The sequence below is a fragment of the Sciurus vulgaris genome (assembly GCF_902686455.1).
Source record: "Sciurus vulgaris genome assembly, chromosome: 1".
NCBI lineage: Eukaryota > Metazoa > Chordata > Mammalia > Rodentia > Sciuridae > Sciurus > Sciurus vulgaris.
Window position 1 is genome coordinate 27984783 of NC_136461.1, and position 25986 is coordinate 28010768.

The following is a 25986-nucleotide window of genomic DNA, read 5'->3' on the forward strand; positions in this document are numbered from 1 at the left end:
AAAGAACATTTTAAATCTTACTGCCAGCCCACAGACATGATTTCACCCCCGTGGTTTGAGTCGATTTGGGTTGGTTTTTTTAATTTTAAATTAGTTGCTAACAATTTTTTTAAACTGGGAGATTTCAAAAAATCTTAGCCTCCAATAGTAAGATCTGGCAATGCAGGCCCACAGAGGTGAGGTAGAACTTTCCTTGGCCCCTAAATCCTCTTCCTGTTCTGAGATTTCTTCTTCCCCACAATGTTACCTACCTAATCCCTCTGGGCAAGTTAATTTGAACCATCTGCTGTGTATATAAAGCAAATCAAAGCAGAGCTTCTCTGAATAGAAGGAAAGATGGAAGCCTGGAGTCCGCCTTGCCCAGGACGCCTGAAGCAGTTTCAAGGAACCCCAGTGGGTTCCTCTTTGCCTGACAGGGCGCCTGATATTTCCAAAAGCCTACTTTGGGCTTCCTGTTGAAAGAATTCCAAATATACTGCCTCGTGAAGAGTTACTCCCGTGAGGAGCCAGTACACCTGTGAGAGAGGACATCGCCTGGGTGCTGTCCCTCAGAGCACCAGACAGCCCTTCATTCACAGGGATGTACAGCGCATGTCTACCAATGGCAGTGAGCTCACCTATCAGTAGACTTAGCTCCCCAATGTCCCCACAACCTCAGAAAAGCAAAGTGTACCTCAGTGTCCACATGTGCGCACCCTGACAGGTCTGCCTCTATGATTTTGCACAATTAGGTAGGTGTTGACCCACAACTCAGCCCCTCAAAAGTTTTAAAATAGATAGTTTATGTGACTTCAGATGAAGGGTCAAGGGAGATGGTGAGAGGGTTCAATCAGAATTGGAGGCCACTTGGTGGAAGCACCCCACTTAATGGAAGTCGAGTCCAGTTTGCTTTGGCTAAGGGTCCATCTCTGTGGACAGGACAAGGCATTTCCTCAGCTCCTCACCCTTCCTGCAGTCTAACCACTTCAAACATTGCTTCTGACCACCGAGTGAGTCCTGCACATCTGACCTCTATGCTCTGCCACCCACTGTCCCTTATTCACATTGGGGTCCCTATAATGTTTCCTTAGCCTCCAATAGTTCTTGGGTTGTATACATGGTGGAAGACAGACATACCCTTGGCCCTAAAATACCAGGAAGAGCCCAGACCCATTTACGTATGTTCAGTGCCACCAGCACATACTACATGATATGCCCAGGACCTCAGAATGGAGACATGATGCTCTCCAAGAACATGCTTCAACTTAATGCAAGGGTCACACTGGCAAACCTCAGGCAACTCTCTTCAGAATGCCCCAGCTGGTGGCACACGCCTGTAATTCAAGCTATTCAGGAGGCTGAGATAGGAGGGTCCCAAGTTCAAGGGCAGCCTGGGCAACTTAGACATTGTCTCAAAATAAAATTTAAAAGGGTCTGGACTGAGATGTAGCTCAGTGGTTGACTTCTGCCTAGCAAGTGCGAGTCCCTGGGTTTAATCCCCCGCACAAAAACAAAACACGGTGGGAGTGGCGGAGGTGGAGAAGGGAGTACCCCCCCGCCACCCCCAGAGGGCACGGGAGGTGCGTGGAATGGGGAAGCAAGCCTGCTTGGCATTTTCAGGTTTTCTCTTACGCTTGCATGACCCAAAACCATTTCCGACTTCTTTCTGTTGCCCTGGGTCCCCACTTTACTAAGTGGGAAATGTCCCAAGTGGCGGGGGCGGGGGGGGGATATTTTTTTTTTTTTTTTTTTAAGATATTAGGAGGCACTTCAATTTAAATGGCAAAAGGGTCCAAAGAAATTTGAAAATAATGCCACGTGGTAAGGAGTTTTACTCACTTCCTAAGCAATGTGATGGCGACATTGGGAACAGGCGCCAGTCCAGAATTCAGGCACGGGTTAAAGGCGGTAAATGCACTGCCAGTTTTCCCCTGGGAGCCCCTCCCTCCCTCCCGGGACTGAGAGAGGCAGCACCCTTCTCTGGACTCCCACGGTACCTAGACTCAGTCTTTATTGGCCTGATTCTCAGGATTTTTACGTCACTGACTCCCCGAGTATGAGGGAAGATCTTAACTTACCTGCCGGCCACTTGTAGACGTCTGCTGTGTTCACTGAATGAGCAAATGCTTTGTCACACCAGATCAGCAGACTCACTGCCCAGAAAAGTCCTTTTCAGTTCCTATTTTGGTACGTCTCCCTGATGGCTCACACCTGCTAGTAATAACACTTGAGAGAGTGCTTCCCGGGTGCCAGGCACTGTGCCCATGTTGGGGTCCTCTGTTCCCTGCCGACTTCAGCGAAGCCGCACTCCTAGCATCTCCAACCCACTCCTCATTCACTCCTCCCCACTGAAAGAAGTGGCTGGTTTAATGGAATTAGGAACAGAAGGAAATCAGTGACATCTGGCTTCTCCTGCAGATCTGCCTGCCCAAAGGAAAGGTGCCCCCTGGTCTGCAACCCTTGTGCAGGAGCTGAGTGGGCAGCTTGGCCCTGCAAGGGAGGCCTGACCTTTAACCAGCTCAGCCTGGCTCTGGGGGGTCATGTTCAGGGGAAAGCTGGGAAACACCTTGTCCCTGACACATCGCACCTCGCTTAACTGGAGATGTGCATTTTACACATTGCGATGTCTGAAACTGGGGTGCAGCAGCTAACCAGATGGCATGCCAGGGTCTAGCTGGCTGTGATGTTTCTTTCCTAGTGGTGCATCTCAACTCGGTGACATCTTAGATTCAAAGAAACATGGTGAGCAATATTTTCCAGTCAGCCTTATCAAAGAGCTGGGACTGTGATCCCCGTCTGTCCCAGCGAAGGAGAACTCCGTCTGTTGACTGAGCGGGGCAGGAGGGGAGGCGCAGGGTGCCACTGGCCACCAACAAGCCCCCTGCACGGAGCGCCCCGTGTGGCCTGGGCCATGGGGATGAGTGAGGTGCCTTCCCAGTCTGCACCTGAGAACAGCCCAGGGTAGGGAGGAAGGAACCAGGGTGCTCCCCGTGTGCCGCATCTATTTCCACCACTCTGCCACTTGACACGGTTCTGCTGGAGCAGAGGATTCAACACTGACTCGGCTCTTGAAAGATCATCCTCCCTCTTGGGGCCACAGGCATGGCCTGTCTCCATGTGCAGTTGCTTTTAATACTAATAATCAATATATCCTTAGATTCAGATTATAGAGAATACTGGGGAGATTTCATGGTGCTGGGACACAAAATAACATACAATAAAGTTTAATATTAATACTTAGATGAAATCATAAATAAGCAATTATGATTTGCTCAAATTTGTAGGGAGCCTGTGATTTCTTTTAGTATACAAATTCTCTAAAAGTTATTTACAGGTATGTGAGAGTGTATTCCTCTGAGCTTTGATGTGGTGTTTGGTCTTCATTGCTTTCTTAGTGTTTATGATTAAGTTTAAGGATATTTTTCCCACTTAATAAAAAAAAATAGGTTGATCATAAGTACAATTTGTATTCTTCCTATGTCTAGTTCTTTAAAGATCAAAATAGAGTTTTAGTCTGCCATTGAGTACATGAAATAGAATAAATATTAACTATAAGCTGATTCTTCTATTCTCTGTTAGTAATAACAAAAACTCTCCACTGTTAATAACTAGCATTTGAGTTCTTGGAGAGGGTACCTTCTATAGAAACCTAATGACGTATTTTTTCAGGGAAATTTAATGAAGCATGGTGCCCTCTACCTTGCTGGGAACTGGTTTTTGTTTGTTTTTTTTTTTTTTTTTTCCTTTTTTTTTAATTTAACCTATCATATAGTAAGAACATGTTTCTTGAATAAGACCATTAATTATACTCTTGAAGATTTTTTACTTAACATTTCCTTGTATTAACCATGAAATGATGTAATCAATACCAAAGAAAAAACATGCAAAAAGATTCTGTGAACAATAAAGATAGGGATTCAGCCTCAGAACACTTGTGTGCTATTTCTCCACCATGCCGACGCCTCCCATCCACCTAGGACCCTGGCACCCGTGCCCCTGACCACACTGTCCTACCATGTTTCTTAACTCTGTCCCCACTAAACTGACACTTTTCAGGGCAGGAGCAAGGCCTGACTCCCCTCCATACTGGGGGATCTGAGACACGTGCTCTGCAACACCCCCCACCAGGAGAGGGGGTGGAAACCCTCCCCCACAAGCCACTCGATGGCACAGCAATTGGCTAAGCAATTGCCACTCAACGAGGCACCAGAGCATAGACGAGTTTGTATTTATTTGTCCTGCATTTAGAACCCAAGAAATATAAAAACATCTCCAGAATTAGTCAAAGGATCCATTTCCCCCACCCAGCCCCCTCCCTCCCTGGGTGGGCTCAGATGGGGGTGCTGGGGTTACAGGCCACCACCTCCCTTTGTCCAGTGAACAAGTTCCATATAAAAATAGATTTATAGAGGCTCCCCAGGACTCCACCCTGCATCACAGCAGCACCTGTGCAGGGCTGAGGCCTGGGACCCAGCAGGATTCTGGAATCCCACTCCTCAGAGGAGGGGACATCTACCCTGGACACCGAAGTCCTGCCAACACAGCCAGGAGCTCCTGGGCAAAACAGCTGGGGGAGCAGAGGGCTCTGACCTTACGAGAATGACAGGTGTGGTTGGAAATAGGAATGAGGTTCCATCCACCCAAGACAGGGTGCTGGTCTCCAGGCTTTCCTGGAGAAAATGGGGAAGGCAAAGACAGGAGGGCACCTCGCAAGGGCCCCCCAACCCTGTTAAAGGTAGAAGCATATCTCAGTCAGTCCCAGGAGCCCCCAAGTCACTGAGGTGGGGCAGGTGCTCAGGAGGGAGGGGAGCCCGGAATCGGGGGGACTCCAAGGAGGGAGGAGTTGCTGCTGGCAGAGTGAAGCCAAAGGCACTGCTGGGGTCACCTTCTCCATGCAGGGTGCTCCCCAAAGATGTGCTGCACCTTCCAGCCTCCGGCTCCTTCTCAGCTAGCCTCTTCCTGTCCCAAGCCTGGTCCTTGGCCTGCTGCAAACCCCATCTACCTCAAGGCCCTGTTCCACTTATGCTTCAGCCAAGAAGCCTCTCTGGACATCCCTCAATACATACAAGTCTAGAGAGACCTGCCCCTCGGGCCCGCCTTCCCACTGCCCCTGAGGTTCGCTGGCCTGGGCACTGGGGGAGGTGTTTTGTCTTAACCTGGCCATCTAAGCTTAGCTCCTGTGGAGTCAGTCTCCAGCGGAAGGCTGTGTCCTTTACCTCTCTCCCACCTTCCTCTCTTCCTCCCCAGCCCACCCTGCCCAACCCACACATGGCTGGACCAGAGCAGGCGTCCGCCAGAGGGAACATGGACAGACTTGGCCCTGCAGCCCTGACCACATCCTGCTCTGCGTTGATGCCCCTGGCCTCATGATCACCCCTGCCATTAGGGGCCCTTCTGGATGAGGACCGCTGAGTCAGCGCCATGTAACTCCTGCCAGAGTTCTGTGGAAGCCAGAGGGAGGACAGGAGCACCCTGGGATGCTGGATGTGCCCAGGGACAGGGCTGGCTGGCGAGGGCCCAGAGGACTATCCCAGGGAAGCATGTTGGTGCCACAGGGTGAGCAAGGCCCAGAACTCCGCACTGGGCTCCCCCCTCGACTCGATTCTGGCCCCAGCTCCAGCCCTGAATCCCATTGACTTGGCTTTCCCCATCTGCAGGGGGTTAGACCAGCCTGCTAGAGAGAAGAGATCTGTTTCTGAGCTTCCTCACAAGCCCCCAGGTACCCCCGAGAAGACCTGTTCCCTTATGGTCTTCCAAGCCTGTTCATAGAAAGAATGCAAACTGGATCCTGGCGGGGCCCCGAGAGCACCAGAGCCTCATGCAACCCGGCCGAGACACCTCCCTCACCCCGACCATCATCCTAAGGCTGGGCAAGCAGTCAGCTCCTGAGTCTGGGGCTTCCGGGTCCAGCCCCTGCACTCAGCACCACTTTTGCCTGCCTGGGTCTTAGGACTAGTGTCCAGAGAAACCCCAGCCACAGCACAGGGGGCTAGGACCCCCACCCCTCCAGCCCAGCCTCCCACACCCAGGCTGCCAAGCAGCGGAGTCACTGCCAAGTTGAATGGGTGCCCTCGACTGGGTCATGAGTCAGGACCCATGCTGTCTTGACTGACCAATGGGTCTGTGGGAAGAGGGGACACCAGGGAGGCCCCAATGCCCAGTGGGTACAGAAGACAGAGGGGCGTGAGCCCGGGCAATTGAAATCTGTCTTCTCTCCCCCTCGCTGCCCTGTCTCTGCTGTGGGACCCTGAATTTCCTCCTGCTACTCTCTCAGAGGTCTCCCCGGGCATTTGAACCTCTTTCCCATAGGCACCGGGTCAGTGAAGTGTTCAGAGAGGGAAATGGGAGAAGCAGGCAGAGAAATGGGGGACACTGTGACCCCAAACCAGCTCTGGGCCCAAGAGGAGGAAGAGGGTGCTCGGTCCCACACAACTGGAGCGCAGTTCACCAGGGTCCTCCGACAGGGCTGGGGGTTGGGCCACCAGGGGCCCTGCCTCGTAAGAGTGGGACCCACTTACACCTGCACCCCCTGGCTCTGCAGCTGCAGCACTCGAGCCCGCAGGGCGCTGATCCCACTCAGGAGGGCCTCCCGATGTTCAGCAGAGGAAATGCCCAGGCTCACCAGGTCCCTGGAACAAGGGCTGCTCAGACCCCAGCCAGCCCCTCCCCCTTCCTTTCCTCCTCTCCCTCCCCCTCTGTGGACAGGGCCGGGCCCAGAACCAGAGCAGGCAGGGGCTTCCCATGGGGGCAGGGCAGGGTCTCTGCATTCCCTGGCTTTGCCTTGGCTCAACTCACTGGGCGGTCATCTCAGCCACAGCCTCAAGTGTCCGGTAGCCAGCCGCCATGAAGCTGTCCTTGTAGCGGCTCAGGTCCAGGGCCTCCAGCCAGGCACCCACAGAGCCAAAAGAGGGGAAGGTAGAGAAAGCTCGGTCTGCCAGAGGGGTAGGAGGCCTGGGGAGCAGAGGAGCTGTGGTCAGTAGATGGCTGGGACCTGGTGCCCAAACTGGATGCTCTCCTGTCGAGGGCCCCCTAGAATGGATGGGAAAGGACTAGGCCTGGCTCACGGGGGCAAGGTTTAGGATGCTCAGGCAGGTGGAGGGCCAGCTAAAGGTGCTGGGAGTGTCGGGAAGAGTCCGAGGTGGACATACCTAAGGAACAGGCAGAGCAGATGATGCTGATTTGGAACTAATATTAATTTCCCTTACCTTATTTATTGGAACTACAAACATATTTGGCTGACTCTGGTATGGCTGGGGATCGGCAGGAAAGTACCTGGGACAGGCAGTAGTGGTACACTTGGAGGGTTCTGGGTCCTGTACCATCTTGCTCAGAATGTTGTGGATCTGGGAGAACCTGGGCCTCTCGCCTGGGTCTTTCTGCCAGCAGTCAAGCATCAGTCGGTGCAGGGGCGAGGGGCAGCTCCTGGGGGGTGGCAGCCGGAAGCCATCCTCCACAGCCTTGATCACCTGGGCCATGGGGATGAGGCAGACAAGAGGCTTCAGGTGTCCCCAACACAAACACACGCAAGCGCACACACACAGAGACACCATCCCAAGGAGGCAGGATGGGAAGGAGGTAGACAGAGAAGAGGGCCTAGAGCCAGGAGGTCAATGGGAAGAAGACAAGGAGCTGGAATCTGGGGCCAGAGGGCGAGAGGATCAGAAGGCAAAGAGCTGGAGCCACAGGTCACTCACATCTTGACCAGACATGTCCCAGTAGGGCCGCTCCCCAAAGGCCATCACCTCCCACATGACGACACCAAAGCTCCACACGTCACTGGCAGAGCTGAAGTGACCAAACTGAAGCGTCTCGGGGGCGGCCCAGAGCGCGGGGCTCCGGCCACTCTGTGGACGGGCAGGCAGATCAGGACAGGAGGGAGCGAGTCGCACCCAGGCTCCCCCACCCTGCACCTGGCCCCCCACTCACAGCTTCACCTTTGGGGAAAGCCCCAGCTGACCACAGAGGGGGTGCCCACTGGCCTTCACTCAGGCCCAGCGGGATGGAGGGGCAGGGGTGGAAAGTGACCCTGACAGCAGGGACAGGGTGGGAGGGGGTGATGGAGACTCCAGGGTAGCTGGACAGCGGACAGGAGGACAGCAGGCTGGGCTGGGGGGAGGGGACCCTCACCATGGTGGTGTAGACAGCCTCTGCTCGGTCCCGGGGTCCCCGCCCAAAGCCAGAGATCTTACAGAGGAGGCCACTGCTGACCAGCACACGGCGGGCCGCCAGGCCCCGGTGAACATAGCCCATCTCCGACAGATACTTCATGGCTGATGCCAGCCCGGGCAGCAACCCCATCAGCTGCCCGGCCACCAGCTGCCCCTCGTGATGCTGTGGGGGGAGGGAGTGGGAGCTGACGCCAGGGCAGTGCGCTCCCCCAGGCTGTGGACTACAAGGAAGACTCTCAGTGGCCCCTGGGCTTCGGTGTAGCCAGTGACCACCAGGTCAGCCTGACCCATGAGAACAATGCCAATTCCAAGCCCCACCAAGGAGAAAAGGGAGGGACCAAGAACAACATGGTCAGCAGTATCCCCGGGGCCCAGGCCACTTACCCTGAGGAAGCCATCCAGGGCCCCATGGCTCATGTACTCAGTGACGATCATCAGGGGGCTTCCTGTGGCAGGGAAGGAGAACACAATTGCCTGCTCCACCCTATGGACACATGTCCCCGCTCCACCTTACAGGGCCCCATCTTGACCAGGATGGCCAGAACCAAAACCGGCTCCCTAATCTTGCCACCATCCAGCCTGACCCAACATTCCCCCATGGCAAGAAACAAAAGGGATGGTGTCCACAGAGGCCAAGGTCAGGAGTTGCAACGAGTTAGCTAAGAGAGAGCATCAGAGGTCAAAGCCATCCACTGCCCAGATGTCACTACAAGGCAGAGAGGTCATTCCAGGTCAGAGGAGCCACTCCAGAGAGAAGCCACCCTGAGTCAGTGAAAGGGAGCAGAGGGCTCTTTATGGGCTCCCTGCCATGGCTAAGGGGGGACCTGGAGGAGCACCCCACATCCCCCCATCATTTCCACTGCCCACGCCTGTGGCTGGGGAGCAGGAGGCAGAGCGCAGGGCCTACCTCGGGTGACCACTCCCTCCAGCCGCACGATGTGGCTGTGGTCAAACTGGCCCAGAGTGAGGGCCTCAGCCAGGAAGTTGAGCCTTTGCGAGTCCGAGCAGCCATCCCTCAGCGTGTGCACAGCCACAGGCAGCTCCTGGCGCCCGGGCAGCTGCAGGCAGCCGCAGCACAAGTCCCCAAACCTCCCTGAGGGGAACAGTGCTCAGATGCCACCCAAAAGCACATGGCCCAGGAGAAAGTGACTCTGGATCCTGGGCTGTTTCTGACCAGGGGTTTGGAGCTCCTGAGTTCAGATCCTGGTAACCTGAGCACCAGCAGTGTGACCTTGAGCTTCATCTCTTTCCCTCTCTTGACCTCAATTTCCTTCTCTGTGAAGTTTCAAAGAGAGGATGGAGTACGTGCCAGTCCATCAAAGGCTATTAAAGCCAGCATGACCCTGGGCCTATGACAATGACATCTATTTCACCACACCATCTCTCTCTGGCTTCTGGCCAGCAGGTCTGGTGACAGTGTTGGGAGACACTGGTCAGTGTTGCGATTCTCTGAGAACAGAGAGGTGGGGACTTGTGAACAGACAGAAAGGTAGGCAGGGGACTGACTCTCAGAGAGCAAGCCAGGCCCACTGTGAGCACAGGGAAGGAGAAACTGAGGCTCAGAGCAGAAGAGAGACATGCCCCTGGTCATACAGCTCAATGGCAGGGACAGGACCAAAATTCAGGTGTCTGATCCCCATGCTTACAAAGACCCTTCTGCACTTCCCCATGGAGGATTGGGGCTACACTGCCTGCGGAGGCTGCAGGGGTAACCCCGAGTGGGCCACAACAGAGAAGTCTCAAAGCGACCTTGAAGACCTGGGAAGAAGCTTGTTGACAGAATACGGGTGGGGAAAGAGTGGATGCTTTAGAGTGGGTGGGGCGGGGCTTCTAGAGTGGGGGCGGGGAAGTGGGTGGAGCATTTCTAGAGGGCTGTGGTTGGATGGGTGTGGCCGGGTGGGTGGGGCTTCTAGAGTGGGTGGGACTCCTGGATGGGATCAAGACTTCCAGGATGCCCAGCTTGCCTGTTCCCAGGCTCCTCTCCAGTGTGACACTTTTCACATCCAATTCCTTGGCGAACAGATGCACAGCCTGCAGCGGGTCCCCGCAGCTCTGAGGGTCCAGGAATGTGCGACGTGTGGGGACTTTGACTGAGAAGGCAAAGAGAGATAAGTTGGAGGAAAGGAAGCTTTCTGGCTGGGCTGGGCAGCGGGTGTGCAGTGGCAGCCAAGAAGGGGCTGGGGAGAGGTAGGCCTCTGCAGGCCATGCCCAGACAACTCACAGTGGAAGTACAGCTCCTCTTCGTCGTGGGCGTCCCCACCTCTTTTGCCGTAGCTGCAGGGCCTGTGTGAGGGGTTGTGGGTGGCACAGTCATCTTTTGGTTTTTGGTACTAAGGATTGAACCCAGGGATGCTTTAGCACCAACCTACATCCCCAGCTCTTTTCTATTTTTATTTTGACACAGGGTTCTGCTGAGTTGCTGAGACAGGCTGGCCTGGAACTTGCAAGGCCCCTGGCCCAGCCTCTGGAGTTGCTGGGATTACAAGTGAGTGCCACCATGCCCAGCTCCACCAGGCCACCTCAGCTCTTCTCACTTTGCCAGCACTGGGGGCAGCACCTTGGTGTCTTTTCAAAAAGACAAGGTCTGTGCGCCTGGGGAGGGACCTTCTTGTCCTGTTGGATTGAAAGCTTCTCTGTAGCCCTTCCTCCCTTCCTTCTTTCCTTCCTTTCTTTTAACACTAGCCCCACCCCATCAGCATTCTGGTTATTTCCACCTGGAGACACAGTGAAACTGCCCAGAGGTAGCAGGAAGCCCCAGATGCTCCCACCTACAGATTAGTGAAAAAGCATGACTAAAAGGCTGGGGTGTGACTGGGGTGGAGGGCTTGCCTAGCACAGGTGCGACTCTAAGTAGTTCGACCCATGTCCAGAAAAAAAGAAGCAGCAGCAGCAGCAGCAGCATGAATAAAACAGGCAGACCCTAGACTCCAGAAATCTCACAGGTTCAAACAAAGAAGGCCATTGTGCTGAGCAGACACACAACAGACAACCTGGTCCCAGGGCCATCACGGATGGCTTCCTGAGACAGGCAGCCACAGAGCCAAGGACCAAGTCACAATCAACAAAGCCACAGGCTGGCATTTGGGGCCCCCTGAGGCAGGTCTTTGCTAGCCCAGATAAAGATTCTAGTTTTTATTCTGGAAGCAGAGAAGAGCCCCTGGGGCCTTGAGCAGGGACGCATTACGACTCAATTTGCATTTTAGAAAGATCATCCCAGCTGCTGAATGGAGGTTGCTCTGTGGTCCCCGCAGGAGACCAGTGGTTCTGGCTCTGGGGTGACTGTGTCAATGGACAGAGGTGAGAGGGGCTGCAGTTTTGGAGATTGCTGGATGGTGGAAAGGAAGATGTTGCCCAGAGCTCCTGGGGGCGCTATTACCAAGATGGGGAGATGAAAAGTTCACGTTTGACATTTGAGCCGGAGCCAACAGATGGGCAGTGTGTGTGTCTGGACCTCAGAAAAGAGGTCTGCTCTGAAGAGCAGGTGTCCAGAAGAGGCTGGAGCCGGACAGGAGGACCTGGGAGCAAGTGTGAGGAAGCCCAGCCGTGAAAGGCTGGGTAAGAGAAAGAAGCCATGGAGGGGACCATGAAAAACCTGCAGAGAAGTAGATGGAAAACAGAAGGGAAATGGGGGTGAGGACTTCACAAGAATCAAGGAAGGAGAGTTGGGGGAGGGTCACGTGCAAGCTGGAGGAGGAGGGGCCAGGGAGGGATCTTCAAAAGGGATGATCAGATCCTGGTAAGTGGGCGCAGTGGCCGTGGAAGGACGCTCGCAGGGCTCTGGACCTGGCTGCACGCATGGCTTCCCCACTCCTCCACTCAGTGGCTCAGATTTCTCTTTAATAAAATCAGGATGAAGACAGCTGTGCCGGACAGCACCATCGCAAAGAGCCTACTGTCATAGTTTGGATCCTAATTCCTCCCAGAAGCCTATGAATCAAAGGCTTGGTCACTGGCCCATGTTGCTACTGAGAAGGGACGGAACCTTTAGGAGGTGGGGCATAGTGGAAAGAAGTTAGGAGGTGTGCCCTTGAAGAAGATATTGGGATCCCAGCCCCTTCCTGTGTGTGTCTCTCTCTCTGCTTCCAGCACCATGAGGCGAGCGGCTTTCTCTGCTATGTGCTCCCACCATGCTGTACTCTGCAGTCACAGGCCCAAAGGCCAAGGCAACCATGGACCGAAACCTCTGGAGTTGAAAGCCAAAATACACTTTTCCCCCTTATAAGTTGATTAACTCAGATATTTTGTCACAGCAATGGAAAACTAATACATATAATTACTAAGCCTCAATAAATATTAATTATTATGCGGGGGAGAGGGAGCATTATAAGTAATGGTAGGTTCCTGAGATGCTTGCAGAAAGGGTGGGGGGAACTAATCCTGGCTAGGAGGAAGTCTCCTCTAGCTCACAGGAGGGGAGGACCAGCATGGTGCAGGTACACTTGCAGACCTGGTGGTGAGAGGTCGAGGGGCCACTGATGAGGCTGCAGAACGGCAACGGCCATGGCTGGGTGAGCTGCGCAGGCCCAGGGCAGAAGAACCGGATGACAGATTGGGGATGGAGCACTCTTGGGGGAGGGCCAGGAGGCCTGGCTAAACAGAAGAGAAGGCCCTCGGGAATAAGGAAGTCAAAGAACTGAGATGCGCTGTGGGGCGTGGGGGGCAGACGGGGGGTGTCGGGCCATCCAGTGGCTCCTGAACTCACCCAGGGCAGTGATACGACTTTTGTGCATAAGGAACATCATCCAGGAGAGATGGGCAGAGATGAAGGGGAAGGCTGCGTGGATGCAGGAGTGACAGACAGTGCAGAGTTAACAGAAAACCACACAGTGATAGAGGTAAGAGGCAGACCATGCCCTCTTGTGAGGAGTGGGTGAGCCAGGATGGACTGGAGGGGAACCAGAGGAGACAGGATCTGGGCACAGAGCAGGTAACAAGACGTGGAGAGAGGGGATGCTGAGAGCTGTCACAGAGCATCTGCGAGGCTGGGACTGCATGAGCTAGCTGGGCTGCTTCTCCCCACTGCAGTGGGGACTTACTGGAGCAAGTCTGGAAGGCCACCATGGATTGGCTGCCTCCTGCAGCATGCTGCCTCTGCGGCATTCCTGGACAGCTGCTGACAGCTGCAGAGCCCTGGCTGGAAGAGACACTCCTGCTCCCTCCTCTCCCCTTCCCTCCTGCCTCCAAAGCCTCTGTGTTCAAAATCAGGACAGATGCTCTCAGCAGCTGCCCACCCTGCTTTTCCAACAGGTACAACACATGGACCTTTAAGCTGCCTGCTCACGTCTGCCTCTTAACTTACCTGGTTCAGGCGGAAATGACTCCCAGACTGGAAGGATGATGCCCTCCCCATCTTGGGCACCATTAGTGACCCAGTCAAGGTCATGTACACAGCTAGTGCCAAATGCATGCTCAGCCCACAGGCAGTCTCAGGAGGCTGAGTCAGGCTGAAATATGGCTGCCTGGCTAGCCTGTTTCTCCTCTGCTCCCCACTCTGGTCCATCTGTTCAGAACATGCACACTCTCCCGACCTGTTACCACCTGGGGCCTCTGCGTGGAGCAGAGCATGGCCCGGGGGAGGAGGAGGGGTGTATTCCAGTGAGGCCTCTGCTGTGTGCAAAGGGACTGGAATCTTCCCGCATCCAGAGTCAACCAGACTCAAGCTCCACATCCCCCGCCCCCAATCCGCTTTCCCTGCCCACTCTCCTGAAATCTTCTTTCTCCTGGGGTTGGGGGAATTTCTGTCTTATGAGTCCTCCTCCCTGTCCTCTCCCCACTGCACAAACACACACACACACACACACACACACACACACACACACACACACAATTTCTGCCTTTCTTCTCTTTGCTTGTGTTCAAGGGCCTCTAGATCCCTTAGGGGCAGGGGCTGGGGGCCTCCGAGCACCTCAGGGGAATCCTAATCACACTGGAGCAGCTGGAACTTGATTCTACCCTTAGTGATGCCTTCTGACATTTAATGAGTTAAGGAGCTAAATCCCCTTCATCCCAGAGCAGCGGAGCTAGTTGCAGGGTTACTGCGCAGGAGCAGCAAGGGGTGGGGGAGGGCCAAGGCCAGTCACATCTGTATCTACACAGCAGTGTGCGCTCAGCCAGATAGAGGTGCCTGTGGGCACATGCTAATGTTCACAGAGACATGACCCACCAGGGGTCACCCGGCTGGGACCGACCACCTACCTCCTCCAAATGGCCAGTACGCTCATCACGGAGCCCAGGACGAGGAGGGCTGAGATGGTCACCACGGTGACGACAACTGCAGGGCTCTGGTCCCTGGACCCTGAGGCAGCTGCAAGGAAAACCATGAGGTTGAGGCACGAAGCACTGCCTCCAAGGAGCAGGGACCAAGGTGGCTCTACCACCACAGTGGCACTTGGAGTCTCAAAGAATTCTTTCCTCCCAGGGCAGGGCACCCCCCCACACACACTGCAACCCAGCTCTGAGAGGCCAGGGAGCAGAGCTAGACGGTGGGCCAGCCTGCTTTCAGGCCTTTCAGAAGGGCAAGGGAGACTTCAAGAAGCTCTGCAGGGGCGATGGCCTCCGCTCCAGCTCCCTACCCCCACTCTAGACCATGCACCTACGGTGAGAGCCAGCAGCTCGGGGGCAGAGCGCTTGCTAAGCATGTGCAAGGTCCTGAGTCCAATCCCCAGCACCACAGCAAAAATAAAACAACAACAAAAAATAATAAGAGCCAACATTCAGGGCACACTTATTCCAGACACTGTATTACTTTGTTTCAATGTCTTGTTTCATCATCGTGCCAATAACAGTAAGGTGTTACAGCTCAGGAAACTGAGGCTGAGGAAAGTTATGTAATTTGCCAAGTAATATGTAAATATCAACAGATAATATGTAATAGCTAATAAGCAGTGAACCCAAGATCGAAACCTGACTCCAAAAGCCTCTACCTGACGCAGGAGTCTCTATTTTTGAATTATTTTCCCAAGGGGCATAGAGGACCCCATCCCTCCCTCCTCCCTCCATCTATCCACCCATCCAAGAGTGAACAAGGAGAGTGTGCCTAGGAGGGGTGCCTCGGCCCAGCTCGCAGACAGAAGCAAGAAGGAAAGCATGACAAAAATCAAACGCAATTCTCAACGGCCCGCGGGAACGGTCTTCCCGAGCACCACCAGTGCTCACCAAGGCTAAGAAATGAGCGGAGGCCCGAGAGTCCTTCCTGAAGCCAGAGAGGAAGGCTTTGCAGAGGAGGTGTCGGCCGAGCTGGACTGGGAAGGCTGAAAGGCTAACAATGCCCTCCAGACCCAGACACACAAGCCAGTCTGGAAGACTGATTGTACCGAAGCAGAGGTGGCAAGATAGAAGCCAGAGGGTGGGAGGGTGGATGGGACTGGAGGAGGCTGAACCTGGCGACCTTAAACGCCAGGCTAAGGAGCATGAACTTTATCCTGAGGGTCACGGGGAACCAGGGACGGTAGAGAGTTCCTGCCCAGGGAGAAAGGGAACAAGGCCCTCTGCCAGGAGGGGTGTGAGGATGGAGGGGAGGAGCCCAGGAGAGGAGAAAATTGGGGTAACTAGGAAGAATGGGGAAGTACTGAGCAGCCTGAAGACTAAGCTGGGACTGGAGAAACACGTGTGCAGCAGCCTCAGCCAGAGTCCGGGACCAGCAGGACAGGAGCAGCGAGACAGAGAAGGAGGCCCGCAGAGCTGGGAGTGTTTCTGAGGGGCCAAGCGGCAGGGTCCCCACGCATGTGCAGTGGGGGACTGAGGCCTAGGGGATGAGGCAGGACCCAGAGAGTTATTGTTAGGATGTCACGGAGCAAGTAGAAGGAGTTAGAGGCTACCAGGCCAGGGTCAAGGAGGGCACTGCAGAGCCCAGGCTCCCGGCGGGGGGGCGGTGGGATAAGGCCCAGGACCTGGCTGGTGGCAGAAGGGCAGCAGAGTTGTCAAGAACAGTTTGGAAGGAAGCATCCAGGGGACACAGGAATGAAGAATGGGGCAAAGACATTGCAGCAGACCGGCTCTGGGATGGCAATCAGGATACCTGCCTCCTGGCCTTCACTACCCTGGAGCACAGGCTGGACCTGGGGACTCCCTTCAAGGAACAGAATGTGGCCAACATCATGGGGTGCCATGTTCAAACTGGCATGACAAGAGACTGGCTTCTGTCTTGGGTGCCCTGTCATCCTCTCACTCACTGTCTGAAGGATCTAATGCCACGTGGAGGAGCCACATTGAGAAGGAAGCCCATGGGGCAAGGCACCGCATGCTTCCGGTGACAGCCAGCAAGAACCAAGCTCCTTCCTGGTTAAGCTCAGAGGTCATCACAGCCCAAGGGGACACCTAGACAGCAGGGGTGGGAGAGACCCTGAGCCAAAGGCACCTGGAGAAGCAGCCCCGTGTTCCTGAGCCCCAGAAACCACGAAATGACATGTCTGCTGTTCCTGGGCACTGAGTTTTGGGGTAATTTGTTACACTTCCATAGATAATTAAACAGTGGTGAAGCATGACCCTGCATTAAGATTCTAATTTGGGGTCGCAGATGGGGAGAACCACACTCCCACACAGTCGGGGCCACAGCAAGGGTGGCTAGGATTTGAGCAGTCCCTGCTCACCGCCACCAGCCCGGCCCCCGCCCCCACCACACTGGCTCCTGCCAAACCCCAGCCTTTACTCACTTGGTTTCCTCTACCCAAACACCCTCCTGCCCACCTCCACTTGTGCAGATGCCCCCCAGCCTTCGAGACACGACTCTAATCTCCTCTGCGCAGCACCTGGCGGAGGTCTGGCACAGACAGCCATTCCATCAAGAAGCACTGTCCTCCTCCTGGAACCCAGACTCCCCCAACACTTATCTTCACCTCCCTTTGGGCTCAGAGCGCTTCCTATCTTGGATTAGAGTCATGTAGCAGGTTGGAGAGAATTATTATCTTGACAGCTGGTGCCAGAATGCCTCTTAGGGGGAACTGCCTTTGTTCTGGAAAATACTTTCATGAGCTGCTCAGGGTAGATAGAGGTGAGATCCTGAGGGCTGGGTCAGCAGCAGGCCAAACAACAAAAGGGGAGCTACACTGCCCTGCGTGGCCATGAAAGGGGATTTGGGGTTGGGGGAGACGGGGCAGCGGGGAGGGATGCAGAGGGCGGAAGGGGTAGCATGGTATCACTGAGGTATGTTCCGATCACAGTGTCTGCTGCTCAGCGATGGTTTTGTTTCCACAGGACCTTTACTGAGGTACAGTTCCACTTGCCCATTTAAAGGTACAGTGTCCATTTCATTTTGGTTTATTGCTGCAGTCTAACCCCTTCTAGCCCCCAATCTTCAGTGACATCTCCTTCACATCCTAAGGCCTGGCTGGGAAAGGGACGATGCCCCACGGCAGTCTATGTCACGGGAGGGAAACAGCAGAATAGGAAGAAGGATCTAGTGGTCCTAATGAGACCACAAGACTTAGGAACTCCTCCCAAGAAAGTGGCAGATCGGGGAGAGGACACAGGACAGTTCTGCACAATGAGGCAGATCTGCAGAGGAGTGGGGCACCAGCAGAGGCGGGCATCATGGCTGTCCAGAACCCCTGTCCTGTAAGCCCTTCCAGGGCACATAACCAACCAAATTTATGTCAGCAGATCCCAAATTACTTAATTAATCAGGCTGTGAGTCCTTTGTCCCACAGGCTCCCTGGATGACGCACATCATTCTCACCCTCTATTTGTCTCCCTGTCCCTGACCAGGGCTAGTCTCCCCATCCACACCCGGCCCATGAGCACCACTTACCCTCCCCTGGGGTCTGCACCTCAATGCTGGGGTTGAAGCTCTGGGCCTCCCAGGAGGGCCCAGGGGAAGCTGCCCGGATCTGGAAGACGTAGCGGGTAGCTGGCTTCAAGTTGGTCACAGTAACCGCAGGTGTCCCTGTCTTCACTGTGGAGTAAGACTGTTCACTCTGACCCTGGAGAGAAAAGAGAAGTGAGGCCCAGACCCAGGACCAGACCCACTCTGTGGGGAGGAGGAGGAGGGGAAAGGAGGGGGAGCTGAGAGAAGCAGTCTCAGGTGAGCATGAACGAGGTGAGAGAACCTGACCTGAAGGGTCTGGGGGCCTGCAGACTCCCCCTGGGATTCCCAGCACCTCTGTCCACCACGAGTTTCACTTGGGGTGCCTGTAGCTGAGAACAGCCCCACTTCTGCCTAAGAGAACCTTTGGAGAAGATGCCAGAGCCTCTGGCATGACAGGCTGGTGGCCATCAGGGCATGGTGGTCCAGGGACAAACTGGGCCAGAGTCCCAATGGAGGAAGGAATAAGAAAATAAGCCCCCAGCAACCCAGGAGACGAGGCAGGAGACCTGCAAGTTAGAGGTCAGCTTCAGCAACCTAATGAGACCCTGTCTCAAAATAAAAAATAAAAAGGGCCGGGGTGTGGCTCCGTGGTTAAGCACCCCTGGGTTCAATCCCTGGCACAAAAAAAAAAAAAAAAAAAAAAAAAAAAGGATGCCCAAAACAAAAAGGATGCACCCAGACTTCAGGAGGCTTTCCTGCCCCTTGCCACCTGATTTTCACGTGACAACGTGCTGCCAGGCACAGAGGACGGGAGGAATCCCCTTGTTGGTTGTTTGTTTTGTTTCACAGATAAGGAAACTGGACAGCGGGGTAGAGCCTCACCCCAGGCGCCTCCTGGAGAAGAAGCAGCAGGGTCAGTTACTGATGGAGCCCGCCCGCCCCCAGCACATGCCCCCAGCACATGCGGGGCCCCACCAGCCCTACCCCACACAATGCCAACAGCAGCCTCCAACTCAGCTTTGCTCCATCCTTTTCAAAGATGAGGTTCAAATCAAGGGAGGGTCAGGGTGACGCCTGAACCCCTTCAGGCCTGCTCTTTGCTCTACATCATCCTTCCGCAACACATCTGATAAGGACATGTCCTAAAGTGCTCCTCCTATCATGCCATCTACCCGTATTTTATTAGAGCTCCTGCCTCATCCACAGCCCCCAGAAAGGCACCCCCCCCCAATATCCTTTGACCATGGCATTCAGAAATCGGGGCTGACTGGGCCAGTGAGAATCTCCTCGCAGCATTTGAACAATTCCCGGGAGGAGCGGGCATGGAGGTACAAGCCTATAATCCCCGTGGGGTGGAGGCTGAAGAAGGATCACAGGCTCCAGGCCAGCCTCAGCAAACTGGTGAGCTGTAAGCAACCTAGCGAGACCCTGCCTCAAAAGAAAACTAAAAAGGGCCGGGACGTGGCTCAGTGGTGGCCAAGTGCCCAGATGGGGTCAGCTGGGAGGCGGAGGGAGCAAGGACACCAACCTCAGCTGCCTCCTGTGCTATACAGGAGCCCTCTGCGGAGGAGGTGGGCTGGCTGCAGGGAGAAGACCAGCTGAGAAGCGCAGGGCCCAGGGCCTGGCATCTGTCCACACCTGGCCACCGGGCTTGCTCCCACGCAGCCCTCCTGTGCTTGCTCTTCTGTTTGAGGGTTTTGTCCCCAGCATACTCATACTCCCTGACTAAGGACCTGGAAGCATCCAGCCAGCCAGCCTGGGCCCCTTGTCTATGACCTGATCCCCAAATGTCAGTGCAGAGAGTCCTTTTTTTTTGTTTTTCTTTTTTTTGCAGGTGGGGGGTGGTTCTGGGGATCAAACCCAAGGGAGCTTAACCACCGAGGCACATCCCCAGTCCTTTTTTATACTTTATTTAGAGACAGGGTCTCGCTGAGTTGGTTAGGGCCTCGCTAAATGGCTGAGACTGGGTTTCAGTGAGTCCTTTCTGAGCACTTGCTGCATGCGTAGCTGCTTCCCTCCTGTCTCCCAGACATCAGGGTTCCTCCGGGTGTTCTGGTGGCTCTGACACACATTGCCCCCCTGGTGTTAGCTACCATCACCGTGCTGAAAGGCACCAACTTTCTCTCTCTCTCTCTCTCTCTCTCTCTCTCTCTCTCTCTCTCTCTCTCTCTCCCGCCCAGGGCTCCACCCCCAGCCTCAGACCTGTGAAGCCACCTGCAGAGCCCACGGCACCCTACCCTACCCCCACTTTTTTTGTGGTATTGGAGATTGAACCCAGAGATGGTCCACCACCGAGCTACATCCCAAGCACTTTTCAGTTTTTATTTTGGGACAGCTTTTCACCAAGTTGACCAGACTGGCCTCAAACTTGTAATCCTCATGCCTCAGACTCCTAAGTAGCTGGGATTACAGGTGTGCATCACCACACCTGGCCTAGAGGCCCCTTGAACGCCACAGGAGCAAAACCAGGTGCACCACCTTGACTCACTCTGCCCCTCCTCCTCTGTGGGTATCCATCTCAGCCAGTGGCACCCCACTCCCTGAGTCACCCAGGTCAGACACCCAGCAGTGACTGGGGGCTCCCTCTTCCTTCCGGTCCCTGACACTAGCAGCTCTCAGCTACCTTCTAGTATTCAAAAACTATTATGTGATTCAGCAAAGAATCCCCACGTGTCACTGGGAAGTGAGCAGAGTTCTGACACATGTAGTGCTGACTCTGAAAGAGGTTTCGCTTTAATGAGTTTAATTTGTACCAAGGTGAGAAGCAGTTTAACGGTAGATTACATCTCAGATTTAGAGACAATAAATGTACAAGGGAAAAGAGATAGTGAGTTGGGATGTAACTCCATTTGTCAAATCATGGCTGAACTGCATCCACAGATTGAAAGAAAAAAAAAAAAAAAAAGCCACTGGGCATGGTGGCATATGACTGTAGTCCCAGCTACTTAGGAGGCTGAAGCAGGAGGACTGCTGGAGTCCAGAAGATGAGGATCAGCCTGGGAAACACAGCAAGACCCCATCACAAAATAATAACAATGATGATAATAATGATAATAATAATCATACAGGAGACTTGCAAAACTGTCCCATGAGAATCAGTCTGCTAGCTGGGCATGGGGGTTCTCACCTGTAACCTCAGGTGCACAGAAGGCTGAGGCAGGAGGATCACAAGACTGAGGCCACACTAGGCAAATTAGGGAGACTGTCTCAAAATAGAAAATACAAAGGGCTGGGGATGTAGCTGAGTGATAGAGAACACCTGGGTTCAATCCTCAGTACCCAAATAAGAGAGCGAGATAATCAATTGAGTATATGGAGTTTATAATGAATACTAAAGATATGATTTCAATCAATAAATTTTATCGATAAAATCATAATAATTCCTGCACTCATTGTTCTGTAGAGCTGGTTGTTAAACATCTACCAGCACACCACTCAACATAGCAATGTATTCAAATAGTCATAAATCTTTTATTTTATTATTATTATTTTTTGATACTGGGGATTGATCTCAGGGGTGCTCTACCACTGAGTGGCATTGCCAGCCCTTTGAATTTTTTTATTTTGAGACAGTGTCTCACTAGGTTACAGATGGTCTTGCTAAATTGCCGAAGCTGGCCTCCAACTTGTGATTCTCCTGCCTCAGCCTCCAGAGTTGCTGGGATTACAGGTGTGCATCCATGGTCAGATGTTTTTGTGAAATTTGAGACAAAGCCAAGTCAGGTAGCACACGCCCCTTTGGGAAGTTGAGGCAAGAGGATCAAAGGTTCCAAGAAATTTAGCAAGACCTTGTATCAAAGTAAAAAGGGCTTAGGGGGTGGGAAGAGAAGAATGAAGGAACTTTGGATGGTGTGGAGGAAAATGGGGCAGGAGGGGGTGGGGGAAGGAAAGATAGTAGAATGAGACAGACAGTATCTCCCTATGTATGTGTACGATTACACGAATGGTGCGACTCTACATTGTGCACAACTATAGAAATGAAAAGTCATACCCCATTTGTGTAAAAAAAAAAAAAAGTAAAAAGGGCTTAGGATGTAGTTAGTGATGAAGCTATATCCTGAGTTCAATTCCCAGTACAAACACACGAAGGAGAAGGAGAAAAAGAGGAGGAGGGGGAGGAGGAGGGGGAGGAGGAGGGGGAGGAGGAGGGGGAGGAGGAGGGGGAGGGAAAGGGGAAGGAGAAGAAAAATAAATCAAAACAATTTGGTATTTCTGTGATCTTTTCCCTTAAAAGGATTCTGCTAATGTTATGATTCCGCCACACAAAATCTGTGCCAGTCCCCAGAGAAAGCTCTTGGTCAAAAGAGGTGAAAACGGAGATGCCAAAGGTGCTGAAGGTCAGCTTGAGGGGAGAGAGGCGGAGCACGGGGCCCAGGAGCGCAGAGGTCAGGAAGAAGCCTGGACACGGGGATTTGGGTAAAAAGAAAGCAGGAAGGGCTTGGCTGGAAGGAGGGCGTGAAGACCCGAAGGCCGGGCAGGCGAGGGGCGCAGGCTCCAGGTCCCTCCCAGACCCGGACTCACCTTCTCGTAGTATCGGATCTCGTACTCCGTGCTGTTGGCCCCGGGGGCGCCAGCGGGAATGGGCTCCCGCCACGACAGGGACACACTCTGGGGCTCCACTCGGTCCCTGCGGATCTCATCCTCCTCCCAGGGTGCTGAAAGCAAGTTAAGTGGGATTCTCCACCCAGATCGATTGCCCCGGCAAAGGGTCAGAGGGTCCAACGAGAGGGTGGGCGCTGGAGGGCGGGGCATGCGGGTGGTGGGCGGGGCTAGGGACGGGGCGGGCAGAGTCTGAGACCAGAGGCTAGAAACTCCTCTCTCCCCACAGCTCTTCACCACCTCCACGGCCTCCCGCGGGGAAGCACCAAATGGCCTGCTGCTGGCCTACCCCAGCTCCCCTCTTGGTGGTTCGTTGTACCCCCAGGATCTTTCTACACTTCCTAGGACTTGAAGACATAAGAAATCATTAAGAAGCAGGGGAGCAGCTATTTAACTTGTCCAAATGTCTGGTCAATTGAACAATGCACTCAACCAACTAGAAATGGAAATTAGCCCAACGTTATAAGAGTCATATATGAAAAGCCACAGTGAACATCATGCTCGGTGAAAGACGAGGCTTTCCCCTAAGACATGGAAAAAGGCAAGGAAGACCATGCTTGCCAATTCTGGGCACCATAACACTGGCAGTTCTAACCAGAGCAATTAGGCAAGAAAAATAATGAAAAGGAATCCAAACTGGAAAGAAGAAACAAATTCATCTGTTCCCAGAGGTCATGATCTTCTAGGTAGAAAACCCTAAAGAATCCACAAAATACTCTTAGAACTAATAAATACAGCAAAATTGCAGGATACAAAATCAATGCATAAAAAAAAAATTGCATCAGGAGGTTGAGGAAGAAGGATCAAAAGTTCAAAGTCAGCCTCAGCAATTTAGCGAGGCCCTAAGCAACTTAGCAAGACTCTGACTCAAAATAAAATGATTTTTTAAAAAGGGGGAGCTGGAAATGTAGTTTATTGGTTAAGCACCTTTGGGTTCAATACCCATTACCAAAAATTTTAAAAAAAGAGAAAAAAGGAAAGGAAGGAAGGAAGGAAGGAAAAGGAAAATCCTGCCAGAGGTTATATAATATGGATGAATCTTGAGAACATCATGCTGAAGTAAGCCAGTCACAAAAAGACACACTGCAGGATTACACTTTTAAAATATGAGCTATTAAAGTAGTCAAACTATTTGAAACAGAAAGTAGAACTTCGGTTGCCAAGGGAAGTGGGGGGGCGGAGAGGAGCTATCCAATGGGTATAGAGTTTCAGTTCTGCAAGATGAAAAAGTTCTAGAGACCTGTTGCACAGCAATGTACACAGAATTAATAGTACTATGCTGTACACTTAAAATTAGTTAAGGTGGTAACATTTATGTTTTGTGCTTTTTACCATGATGAAAAAATACAGATGCCCAGGTCACATCCCAAGTAATTCAGTCATAACATCTGTGGAGTGCGGCTCAGGCATGAGCATATAGATTTTGAGGATGCTTGAACCCAGGAATTCTTTAACCACTGAGCCACATCCCCAGTCCTTTTTATTTTTTATCTTAAGACTGGGTCCCACTAAGTTGCTGAGGCTAGCCTGGAATTTACAATCCTCCTGCCTCATCCTCTGGAGTTGCTGGGATTACAGGCATGTACCACCATGCCCAGTAGGAGATTTTAAAAGAATCTTAGTGATTCCAATGTGTATACAAGCTTGAGAACCACTGGTCCAGATAATGTCAGATGAACGGCACACAAATACACACATCCTGATGCCCAGGGTCACTGAGAAGCATGGTCATGACTTCACTTGGGTGTGTGGAGCCAGGCATTTCCAACAGCAGAAGTTGGAAAGGCAGAGCAGTGACTGGTACAGGCTCAGAAGAGGTGCCAGGGAGGAAGGGGGAGATTCAGGAAGCATGCCTGGATAAAACTGCCCAGGGAAAATGCACACAAAGAGACGAGGAAGAGGTTTAGGAAATAAGCCCAAGAAGCACCAACATTTAAGAGACAGGCAAGGGCCAGGCCCAGTGGTGCCTGCCTGTAATCCCAGAGACTTAGGAGGCTGAGGAAGAGTATCACAGTTTAAGAAAAGCCTGGGCAATTTAGTGAAACCCTGTCTCAAAATAAAAAAGGAAGAGCTGGAATGTAGCTCAGTGTAGAGCACCCCTGTGTTCAATCCCCAATATTTGGGGGGAAATCAAGATACAGAAAACATTGAAAATGCACAACATCACTGTACACCAGTCTTGCAGCTGGTCGCCAGAGTGGGGGGATGGGGAGTGGAGCGGCATATTTTTACCTATGATAAAGCCAGTAGAACTAGATCGAAAGGTATAATTGTAGTGAACCCCAGGCTATGCTGCCCATGGAGTGGCGTTGTCTCCCGTTCTAAAAATAACTTGAAAAATCCTTTATTCCTTCCCTCCAAGTGTCTGACCCTTAAAAAAAAAAAAAAAAAAAAAAAGCAAAGTCTTTGTCAACGGGACAATGCATAACCGTCACTCTACTGCACAGTTGTTTTAGAGGAAAAGTGCTCTTCCCTGTCCCCCTGGGAGTGCCTCTCAGCCTGAATTCACCTGGAGATAGCAGCTCCCAAAGAGACACAGGCACAAGGAGTGGAGCAGCGTCCCAGTGGGTGGCGGTCCTGTGTAGATACAGATGGGGTCAGAGGAAGGCAGACCTAGGGACGTCAATTCTGAACTGCATTCATTAACTACCAGGATATGGGGGTAGGATATGGTTCCATTTCAGCACCTCAGAGATGGATGAGACAAAAGCCTGATAAACCTGAGAGCAGAACTGAAAACTGAGCCCAAGCACTTGCTGGCCAGCTGCACCTTAGTGATGAAATCCAGCCAGTGCCCAAGAATAAATAAATAAATGCTGGAGATGTGGTTCAGTGGTAGAGCACTTGCCTCACATGTGTGAGGCCCAGAGTTTGGTCCCCAGCATTGCAAAAATGTTTAAAGGTACCTACAAGGAAGAGTCATTTTTATGCCTTGGGATGGAGAGGCTATGATGTGGAGCCAACTTGCCACCCTAAGGGATGAGGCCTATGTGATAAAGATGGCAGAGTGCAAAGACAAACAGAACCTGGCTCCGTGAGGTTACCGTGAAGCTGCTGCAGTCACCAAGCTCTAACTCCAGGCATCTGTGAGCTAAGAAATCCTTCTCAGTGGAGTCCATTGGATTAGGCTGTACTCTTACTTACAGCTTTGAAAAGCCTCAAACCAATCCAAAGGGCAATTCACACATCCTCCCCTACGCAAAAAAAATATCAGTTATCTCCTCGTCCAAAAACAAATGACCAGAAAGCATCAAAAAACTGGGCATATGAAAAATATTCCTGAATAAGGAATACCAACATTATTCTGAAGACTGAGGAGGAGACTGCCTTGTATAGATATGTATGTACATTTATAATTTGCATATTATATATAATGTTACACAACAAAATAATAAACATTGTTTTAAAGTACCCATGAAACAGTTAACATTTTATACCACAAAGAAAACCTCAATCGTTACTAAAAATGTAAAAATTATACAAACATCTTTCTCTACC

At 52.7% G+C, this 25986-nt stretch overlaps 1 protein-coding gene across 3 annotated transcripts in view; it reads right to left on the reverse strand.

Moving 5' to 3' along the window:
- Window positions 1-3891: 3891 nt before the first annotated feature.
- The window catches only part of EPHA10 (EPH receptor A10), a 36930-nt gene continuing 14835 nt past the window's right edge, over window positions 3892-25986 (reverse strand). Inside the window, exons 6-17 of one of the 3 annotated variants that reach the window (XM_079113425.1) lie at window positions 22411-22544; window positions 17893-18064; window positions 14343-14451; window positions 10369-10430; window positions 10112-10237; window positions 9055-9240; window positions 8532-8593; window positions 8107-8310; window positions 7674-7823; window positions 7252-7445; window positions 6775-6930; window positions 3892-6608 (exon numbers count right to left, since the gene is read on the reverse strand). In XM_079113425.1, the coding sequence (XP_078969551.1) occupies window positions 6494-6608; window positions 6775-6930; window positions 7252-7445; window positions 7674-7823; window positions 8107-8310; window positions 8532-8593; window positions 9055-9240; window positions 10112-10237; window positions 10369-10430; window positions 14343-14451; window positions 17893-18064; window positions 22411-22544 (1670 nt within the window). In that variant the 3' untranslated portion in view covers window positions 3892-6493. Of the gene's footprint in view, window positions 6609-6774; window positions 6931-7251; window positions 7446-7673; window positions 7824-8106; window positions 8311-8531; window positions 8594-9054; window positions 9241-10111; window positions 10238-10368; window positions 10431-14342; window positions 14452-17892; window positions 18065-22205; window positions 22288-22410; window positions 22545-25986 lie in introns of those variants that run through there. The other 2 variants (XM_079113422.1, XM_079113424.1) reach the window with 2 other exon arrangements.